This window comes from Charadrius vociferus, unplaced genomic scaffold (assembly GCF_000708025.1).
Source record: "Charadrius vociferus isolate BGI_N301 unplaced genomic scaffold, ASM70802v2 scaffold398, whole genome shotgun sequence".
NCBI lineage: Eukaryota > Metazoa > Chordata > Aves > Charadriiformes > Charadriidae > Charadrius > Charadrius vociferus.
This window is the reverse complement of record NW_009649571.1, coordinates 321,329-331,183: the sequence shown is the minus strand read 5'-3', so window position 1 is coordinate 331,183 and position 9,855 is coordinate 321,329. Positions and strand designations below refer to the sequence as shown.

General features: G+C 61.2%; 1 protein-coding gene across 1 annotated transcript in view; it reads left to right on the top strand.

Annotated features, from left to right (window-relative positions):
- NPDC1 (neural proliferation, differentiation and control, 1) overlaps positions 1-9,855 on the top strand; it is a 31,192-nt gene that overhangs the window by 20,798 nt on the left and 539 nt on the right. The window contains exons 2-9 of the mRNA XM_009890299.1: positions 1,480-1,623; positions 1,912-2,063; positions 7,525-7,648; positions 7,790-7,969; positions 8,088-8,154; positions 8,663-8,747; positions 8,903-8,982; positions 9,101-9,197. Of these exons, the coding sequence (XP_009888601.1) occupies positions 1,480-1,623; positions 1,912-2,063; positions 7,525-7,648; positions 7,790-7,969; positions 8,088-8,154; positions 8,663-8,747; positions 8,903-8,982; positions 9,101-9,197 (929 nt within the window). The remainder of the gene's footprint in view (positions 1-1,479; positions 1,624-1,911; positions 2,064-7,524; positions 7,649-7,789; positions 7,970-8,087; positions 8,155-8,662; positions 8,748-8,902; positions 8,983-9,100; positions 9,198-9,855) is intronic.

The window sequence follows — 9,855 nt, the reverse complement described above, 5'->3', positions numbered from 1 at the left end:
GCCGGGGGCTGCCAGGCCTGGCCCTGCTCCCAGTGAGGGTCGGCATCAGGGCTCTCCTGCCTGCTGCTGCCTGCGGGAAAGGTGCGGGCATGGCCACGTGCAGCAAGGTGAAGAGCAGGGCTAGGCCAGCTATGTGCTGCACCCCCATCCAGCTGTGCACCCCCCATCCAGCTGTGCCCCCTTCATCCAGCTGTGCCCGGCCCAGGACACTGGGGCGGTGAGCAGTATCTGGCTCTGCACTGCCACCAGCTCTTGAGGGAGAGACATCTGTGCTCATGTCCTGGCAGTGCCAGCAGTGTCACCATCCCCGGCAGCAGCTCCTGCTGCTGTCGCAGAAAGCCGGGACACCAGAGTGTCCCCCCAGGTGAGACCTGTGCGCTGGCCCTGTCTGTCACTGTCCTGGCTGGTCACGGTTCCTCTCTCCATCTCCACACACAGTTTGTCACCATCACCCAGTCTCAGAACTCAGCTTTGTGTGGGACCCACGGACTTTGTGTCCCACTGTCTTGAGCCAGGCTGGAGGAGGAGCAGGACTGCTCCTGGCCATGGCAGGCTGTCACAGCATCACAAGGGTCTTGGGTCCAGATGAGGTCAGAGCGTGGGGGTCTCGTGCCTGTCCCCAGGTACTGGAGAGGTTCCTAGGTCTGACATAGAAATGAGATGCCCGGTGAAGCCACGAAAGGTTTGGGCCATGGTGTGTTGCTGGGGAAGAGCTGGGTCCCTCCATTTTCCCCTGTTACGATGTCAAAGGGATGGAAACCAAAGCTGCTGCTGCCTGTGATGACCTGTTTAGCCATGCTGAGGCTTTGGGGGGGTGTTGGTTTGGTGTTTCTTTTTATTTGACAGCTACCACACGAGTATCAGCTTGTGTTGGTCAGATTTCAGCTGCCAGCCTGCTCGGGCACTGCCTGCGTGGTGCAGGCAGGGTCTGGAGAGCCTTGTCGCTGCCAGCTCTGCGGGACTTGGGGTGTCCTGCAGTACGCTGGGGCTTGGGGCATCCCATAGGATGGTGACACGCTGGGGCTTATGGTGTCCTGTGGGATGGCAGCACCCTGGGACTTGGGTCAACCCATGAGATGGTGGCATCCTGGGGCTTGGGTTGTTCCGTGGGACAGTGGCATCTTGGGGCTTGGGGTCCCGTGCAGGACAGGCACTGCCCACTCTTCCCTGCAGGCAGCAAACAGCCTTGTGCAGGTCATAAAATCATAGAATATCTCGAGTTGGAGGGGTCCCATAAGGATCATTGAGGCCAGCTCTCAGGTCATTAGAGCCCGTGCTTAATTGCAGTCAGTAATGGCTCTGCAAAGGCAAAGTGGGGCCAAGGGGCAGCCCCTGTGAAGCCCATCCACATCCGTTAGCTGCCGTGGAACCTGCCCTCTGCAGGTGGGACCGGGACAGCTGGGTCCCATGCTAAGGACAGACCCAGGGGAGTGTTTGACCCCTCTCCTCCTCCTGACCTGTCTTCTCCTGTCCCCACAGCAGCATCGTGTCCCCGGAGCCTGGACTGTGCCCTGCAGCGCCGGGAGTTCTGCCCGCCAGGATCGGGCGCCTGCGGCCCCTGCCTGCCCCCCTTCCAGGAGGACGACCATGGGCGATGCATCCAGAAGCAGCTCTCACCCAGCGGTAGGTGCACTCACTCTGCAGCAGCCCCTTCTGCGACCCCCTGCCTGCAAACCTGCCCTGCACCTCTGCAGCTCCAGGAGGTTCCCATGCCTCAGGGTAGCCCCCGCCCCAGCAGCACCCCGGCTTCCCATCCTCTGACTTCTCCTCTCTGTGGCAGCTATGTCCCTGTGGGGACAGCAGCTCTGCTCCCTCTCATCCCAAGCCCTGGCTTGCTGCAGTTGTGTGGCGGTTTTGGGGCCAGTGGGGAGCATGCGGACCTGACCCCGCTCCTTGTGCATCCTGCTGCAGCCATGCTGGTGACCGCCTGTGCCACTGGCCCTGCCAGCACCCAGGGGTGCCCAGGAGCCCAGGGACAGGAGGGGGCACAAGTGGCTGCTGGGGTGTTCTGGGATGAGGACTTTTCAGAGTCCACGCAGAGCCTCAGGCTTTGCAGGAGCAGGGTAGCGGCTTTTGGTGCACAGAGCTGGGACTCGTGCAGACCCTGTGGCCAAGGCAAACAGGTGTCCATGGACTCACCCATCCTGGGGCTGAGCTATGCCTGGGTTTGGGGTTCTCTATAGCTGGACCCCATTGGTTTGAGATGTTGGGCTGTGGTTTGGGTCTGCTGTCTCCTCTAGTGATGCCCAGCATCCATGCCAGGAGGGCTGGAGTCAGCAGTGCCAGGTAGGAGCCCTGCCTGGCTGCAGACATGGGCACCGGGCTGTTACTGCCCCACTCCTTTCCCAAGGGAGTTGAGGGGCTGTGGCATCCTGGGTGGCTGCGCTGTGCCAGTGGGCAGAGAGACGGGCATCACATCCCCAGGGAGCAGCTACCCCTGGTCACCCAGCCACCCCACGCAGGGCTCTCCCACCCACTGCTGCGGTGCGTGGAGGGTGCTCCCGGTGCAGCCGTGGCAGCTGCACCCCAGCTCGGTTGCACGGATGGTGCTGGGGGCCGGGCATGGGTGTTTTTTAGGGTGACCCTCAACTCTTCATGTGGCTTGGAAAGTTGATCTGCTTCTGTGCCCCCACCTCATGGGTTTTCTTGCAGATTCAACGAGCAGGCAAATTAAGACTCTAGTTATGGCTCCACCCAATTATTTTTGCTTTAACTTAAGTGGAGTGGCTTCTGTGCATGGGGAAGGAGCCAGGACCCGGCTGTGCCCTGGCACACTGCTCCTGGGGGATTTTGCTGGGGAGCACCTGGGTGCAGGGTGGGGGCTCTCAAGCACCTCTGAACCACCTTCGTGCCTGCTGCAAAGTGCATCAGCACCTTCCTCCAGTCCACCCTCCTCTGCCAGCTTTTCTCTCCCACTGCCCCCAAAACCCTCTTGCGAAGGGGAGCTTGTGTTTTCCATGGTTGGCAGAGCCCATGGTCCCTCCTGGAGCCTGGCTCCTACCCACAGTGGCCACCCCGCAGCATTGCCCGGCCCCAGCGTGGGGCTGAGCTGGTCCTCACCGGGCGGCATCCCCACCGGCAAAGCCCCCACCGCAGCCCCTCACCCCCACCCCAAGGCCTGGGGAGCTCCCGAAAACACACAGGGTGGCTCGCCCCCCTGCACCCAAGCTGCTGCTGGGTGCTCTGGGGTTTGGGATGGGTTGCTTTGTGTTCTGGTTCCTGTGCCTTGACGATGTTTGGGGTCCTGCCAGGGTGCAGCCAAAGCTGCCCTTTGCCCACAACTCAGCCTGTGTTTTGCAGTGATGGGCACATGGGGGATGGCAGGGCCCATTGTGCCCTTCATTGCCATCAGCCTCTTGGCAGGAGAAACACCCCTTAAATCAGAGGGGAAACCCCCAGAGCAGGGCCCTGGCTCTGTGCAAGCCCTTTGGCTCTCAGGCAGAGGGGCCGGGCTGCACTGAAATGGGGGTGATGGCCGGGGGGGACAAGAGAGGGGATGGTTCAGGCTTGGCATTTGGTGGTGAGCAGGGGTGCAATAGGCGGATGCTCACAGCCACAGGCTCAACATGCACGGGTACTGAATGGTTTTAACAGTTGTTTGTGGTCTATTTTTTCATGTGAAGTCTTGGGAGCAAATTCCCCTCTAGGAAGGGCTGCACATGCGCCGACATCTCCATAGCAACTCCGCTCAGTGACGGCTTCGGCAGGGAGAGGCGGCCACAGTAGCATCTTTGCCCAGTTTGGCAGAGGGATGTGGGACTGCAGTGGCATCCTCTCCCAGCTTCTCTGGGATCGTGGTAGCATCCTCTCTCGGCTTTGTCAGGGAGATGCGGGACCGCAATGCCGGAAGGATGGAGGCTATCTCAGGGTCTTTCCCAGCCCCGTCCTGTTCTCTCAAGCAATGCTACCACCTTCTGGCAGCAAAAGTGTGGGTACAGGGAAAAAAAAAAAAAAAATAGTGGGCTCCCCTCCCAAATCCTCTATTTTAGCATGCCAGGGAGCAGTAGCATCCTGAGGATGCCCAGCTCCTTTTGGCAGGGAGATACCAATTTTTTCCACAGGTGCTTTTGTATCCTGCCTGTACTTTCTCAGGCTGGCAGCAGCACCCAGCTGCCCGGTGCAACTGGGGGAGCCTGCAAGGACGCAGAAGGGCTGTGATAGCTTCATTTTGGGGGGGATTCCCTGAGCCGCTTGCAACTGCTGGTGACGCTGATCCTGGGATCCCAGCTGCCGCCGTGCTTGCCGCCGCGCCATCCCCATGATTGGTTGCAGCTCCTGGCAGAAGTGTGGGCAGCAGTCAGGGCTCCTCTTCCTCAGCATCCCCATGCAAGCAGGTGCCGAGAGCAGCTTTTTGGGGTGAAAAGCAGCATTTTGGGGTCTTAGGAGGGCGATGCACGTGAGCAGCATGTTCCTGTCATTGATGACGGCATGCATGGGTGTCTCAGCATACCCGACGCAGCACCAGCATGGAGGTGAGATGGGATGCGCGGGACCTCATGATGCAGTGCATCCTACAGCCGCTTCGGATGGGCGGGCAGCCGGCTGCCTGCACCTTACTGGCACTGCCTGTGCAGGGGTCTGAGCACCTGAAACGCTGCCAGCACCACGCTGCTGCGTGCCGTTTGGGTGTGCCACGATGGGTTCACATGATGTGGTTTGGGCTGCTGGGTCTCGTCCCGGCTTCTGCCTTCACAGAGCCAGGGCTGAGCCCCATTGGGCTGTGGTAAGCACTTTGGGAAGAGTGGGGAAAAGGGGGTCCCGGCTTGTGGACCTGGGGGTTCCCCCCTCCCTGCCTGCTGTGCTGCCATCAGCCAGGAGGGCATCAGCCATCCTGGGGCAGGACTATAGCAAGAAGTGGATTTGTAGGAATTTTGTGCCCCCCCGTGGAGACTGTCAACATCAGGTTTTCTCCACCCAGGCAGAAGCCACCATGTCCCTTCTTGCTCGATGCTGTCCCCAAACACATTTCAGTGACTGGCAAGACCCTTGTGTGCATCCCAGGGTTGAGCCCTGGAGATCCTGGGGAGGGGAAAGGCACAAGGAGAGGTCGAGGGTCGTGGGGAGCAGCTGGGATGCTGTGTGCCAGCCTGGCCATGCCCTCCCTGCTGCAGGCAGGTGGTGGGACCTACCATGAGAGGGCACCCGTGCCCTGGACAAGCCCTGGGCAAGCCCTGCGTGACCCCTGTGCATGCCCTGCATGCCCACCTCGCTGCAGCAGGGTGAGGGGGGGCCTCTGTGAGCCTGGGGCAGCCAGGCAGGAACTGGGGGGCAGCCCCAGCCCTCTGTTCCCTGGGGAGCAGCTCCAGCCCGGCATTTCGCCACGGTGTTTCACCCGCCTGCCATGACTGGCAGGAGCCGGCCACCAGTGCCAGGCTGTTTCTGCCCCACAAATGATGCGGGAAGGCAGATGTCGTGTCACTGGGGGACATCTCAGCTGCCAAAGAAAGCAGGGGCACGGGGGTTTTTAGCCACTGACGGGGAAGTTGGTGACAAAGCTGTTTAATGCAGGTGAGTGGCTAGGCCCAGGCACTGCTGGCAATGCCAAAAACCACCAAACAGCACAGCTGCTTTGGTTTTCCTTGTGCCGCTTCACACAGTGGGAGGCTCAGAGTGACCTGGCAGCTGCTCCTGGATGGTTTTCCAGCTTTTTTTTCCTTTTCCAGCCATTTCACATTCATCTTCCTGAAGCGTTGGCTGTTGCAGCCACATCTGCCCAAGGCCAAGGGGTATCTGGGCAGCACTGGACTGTGCACCCCCTTACTGGTGGCACCAACACAGCCCAGTTCCCCCAGACCCGATGGTGACGCACATGGGCATGACGCGCATGGGCATGGGCATGGCTGTCCCCTGGGTCCTGTGAGAATGAGGTCAAGCCTTCCCCTGAGTGCAGTGGGGAGGTAGACCCAGGCTGTCCCCATCCTGGGCACCAGGATGTCCCCGTACTGTACACAGGGCTGTCCCCATGGGCCACAGGGCTGTTATGCTCAGGCCCATGCCAGCTCCCCTGCCCATCAGGAGAGCCTGGCCCTGTGATGGCACCTTGGCACCATGGCACTCACCCATTGGGCATGGCACCGGTAGCACAGCCCCAAAGCTGGCACCACATGGCCATGGCACTGCTTTGAAAATAATGGGGTGCAAAAAGCCGGGGAAACCTGGGGCACACGGGGGCATGCGGCACTCCGGCTGCTGCTGAGGACAGGAGGCTGGGGGTGTCTGGAGAGACGGGGGGCCGGGGATGGTGGCTCTTCATGCACTTGTTTAAAGCAAGAGTGTCCCCTTTTTAAGTAGTTTTTTGGTTTGTGTGGCTTTGAGTCACAGGTTGGCCAAGTGGCCTTTGTGCCTGGCTCCAGAGGGGACCGGGGTTTATTTCCAAACATTGGGAGCGAGGACAGATTCCAGAGGAGCTGTAATTGTTATAACCTTGAATTATCTGGGAACCAAGCTGCCAGTACCACCTCGCCTTTGTATGTCTTGATTTACCCTGCAGGGCTTCCTGCTGGGGACAGCCTGAATACAGCAGCACTGGGGCAGAGGGAGCAGGGATGGGGACAGGACATCTCCTGCCTTTGAAGTTGAGTTTAATCCTATTAAAAGCAGAGCAGTGAGCAGCAGAGCTTGACTCTGCTCGGTGAGCCTGGGGACAGTGGGTCCCCTCCTGCTCTGTGCTGTCACCCCATGGGTGGGAACCCCCAGGCCAGGGTGGGGGTCCTGCCCATGCCCCACACCGCAGGGGCACCTGGCACTTTGGCAGCATGCACTGTGCTTGGGCCTCGGCTGGGGCAGCCCCCTGTGAAATGCCCAGCCAGCCCCTGGGAGTACCTCGTGGTCCTCGCTGCATGGGGCACCCCAACTCCCTCCCCAAAGCGGCCGCATCCTGCCGGGTGCTGGGCAGAAACCGGCCCCTCAGCTGGAGCGACGGTACCCACCAGCTCCTGGACAGCCCTGGACAAGCCCTGCTCTGGGGTGGCTCCAGCCCCCTGGGCCATACAGGACAATTTCGGGTGACAACCAGCATTCAGGTTTCCCCTGCCAGCTCTTGAAATGGCCCCAACTGCCCACAGCGGGTCTGCGATTCACCCTGCCAGCACTGCCCTTGCACCTCGCAGCAGCAGGGCAGCTGTGGGGTGTCTCTCTGGTCCAGCTCATGTCCCTACTTGCCCCCACTGTATGGCCCCAGGTGCAGGGACACAGGGCAGCTCCTGAGCAGTGGGTGCTGGCAGCCTGTCGGCTCCAACGGGTCTCTGCAGGACCCACTGTCTCTGGCACAGTGGCAACTGCGGCTGCTGTTGCTCCTGCAGCCTCCAACATTTGTGGGGTGAAAACCATCCCAAAAGCAGCGAGGACATTGGCAGGTCCCAGGTCTTGGCTTTGGGACCACCAGTGTGCCGGAGTGCTGCATCCGGGTGGGGTTGGACTCCAAACCACCTGCATTTGCTTGTGCTGGGATGTGAGCCCCGTGTGCTGAGTTCGTCCCCAGGGCTGGGCGCACAGCTGCATCCCAGGGTGCCTGTCTGATGCCAGCTCTCTCCCGGCACAGGGCGGACGTCTGTTCCCAGCTTGGAGGAAGAAATTGATTTTCTGGCAGACGTGCTGGCCAGGCATGAGGCTCCTCGCCCCCACTCGCTGCGGGATGGCAAGCCTAGGAGTAAGTGCCTGCTCCCCTACTCCACTGCTCTCTGCAGCAGTGCCAGGGACCCGGTGGCAGCCAGACCCTGCACCCCAGGCTGGTTTGCCCTCCAGAGCTGTTTGGGAGCTGCTCTGCTCACGGCTCTGCCTTCTTCTGCAGCCACCCCAGTCCCCACCGATGGCAGACAGCGTGTGGCCAGCGGGCTGAGAGTGGGGCTTCTGCAGCAGGGTCCCTCCGGCAGCAAGGCAGCAGCCACCCTCCCCACCTCCACCAGCGCTGCAGTCCCGAAGTACCCAGTGGAGGCATCTCCCATCCCTTCAAATGACGACATGGTGCTTGGTGAGGCCCTGGGGACAGGCGGCTTGTGGGAGGGGGTTTCACGTCCATGCCACGGAAGCATGGGCTGGTGGCACCGGGCTCACCCACTGTCCCTCTGTGTCCCCTTCCACATCTGTAGGGCTGATTGTGGTGTGCACGGTGGCCGGGATCTCAGCATTGATCGTGGCTGCAGTCTGCTGGTGCAGGTGAGCCAGGGGCTGCTGGTGCCAGTCAGTCCCTCAGTGTCCTTGTGCCCAGGGGAGCTTGTTCCTGTGCTTCCCAGGCACATGGTGGGGTTTGGAGGAGAGGCAATAGCTGCCCTTGCCAGTCCCCCTGCAGACATGCCCTGGCCACCAGGGTATGGCATCTGCTGGTCAGAGCTGGAGGACAGTGGTGGGACACCCCTGTGCCAGGCATAAGCCATGACTCCTCGGGGTGGGTGACACCTGATTTGGGCATTGTTGCAGCGCTGGGTGCTGACATCCCCGGTGCATTGGTGCCTTGTGCCTGGGCCCAGTGGAATGGAGGTGGCTGTGATGAGGTCCCTGCGCACATACAGGGCCACCTCGCCTCAGGATGCCACACATCATGGGTGCCATTGCAGGGAACAGGGGTGTGGGTGGGAGGACTGAGCCCCCCCAGGGGGTCACTGGCTCCCATATGGAGTCGTCCGCTCTGGTGGCTCCTGCTGACCCCTCTCCTCTCCTCTGGCAGGCTGCAGAAGGAGGTCAGGCTGGCACAGAAAGCAGACTACTCGGCACAGCGAGTGGCCAGCCCCTTGCCCTACGACAAGATCTCGGTAAGGTGCCCATGTCCCTCCTTATGGGGTGTTTGGCACAGGGGCCAGGTGTGTGCCCTGCTTGAGGGGCTTCCAACACAGCAGAGGACCCCCACCAGCCAGGCTGGGGGGTCTCCAGAGCCCAGCTTCCATGCCTGTCCCTGCTCTCTCTGCAGCCTGGGGACAAGACGCTGGCTCAGAGTGCCCAGATGTACCACTATCAGCACCAAAAGCAGCAGATGCTCTCCATGGAGAAGTAAGCAGCCCTGGGAGCAGGCAGCAGACCCAGTTGCTGGTCCATGCCCTGCCATTAACTGGTGTGCCATTATTCATCCCCCTGGGCTTCATCCCCTCTCTGCATCCTCTCCCCCCAGGCATAAAGAGGAGCCCAAGCTGCCAGACTCGGCCTCATCTGACGAGGAGAATGAAGATGGAGACTTCACGGTGTACGAGTGCCCCGGGCTGGCTCCGGTATGGCGGGCGCAGGGTGGCCATGGGGGGACCCTGTGCGCGCGGGGTGGAATCCAACACATGCTGGGGATGTGCAGTTCCTTGCAAGGAACCTTTTAAACACATCCTTCATCGAGCCCTGAGATGCTCCCTGCCCTGGCCAAGTCTCAGTGCAGCTCTTCAGTGGGCAGGAGCCCTGGCATGGGTGCCCTGGCACGCGGCCATTGCCTAGGGAGCGCTGCCCCATGGCCCGGGGAGCGGAGAGCTGGAGCAGCCCTTGGCAGACCCAACCTGCTGTCCCTGCAGTGCCAGGGACACGGTCACCTCGGGTTCTTGGGCACTGGTACATGGGAGCTCGTCCTGGTGCCTCCCCAGCGCCTGGACCGGGGGACCTGTGACCCCTCAAAGCCAGGGGGGACTTTCCTGGCTGGCAGAGGACCCTGGGGAAGGGCAGGTCCTAACAGCCCTGGGTACAAAGAGCTCAAAGAGACCAGAAAGGAGCCTTTCACATGGTAATAGCTGCGGAGCCCAGCCATCAGGGCCCAGATTAAGGGTCATCATTAGGTCTTTACAGGCCCATTAAAGGGCACTTGATGGCAGGCAGGCAGTCTGGGCAAGGAACCCCATTCCTGGCAGCCAGGCTGGGGGTCCTGTCCTGGGGTCCCCAGTCTGAGCAAGG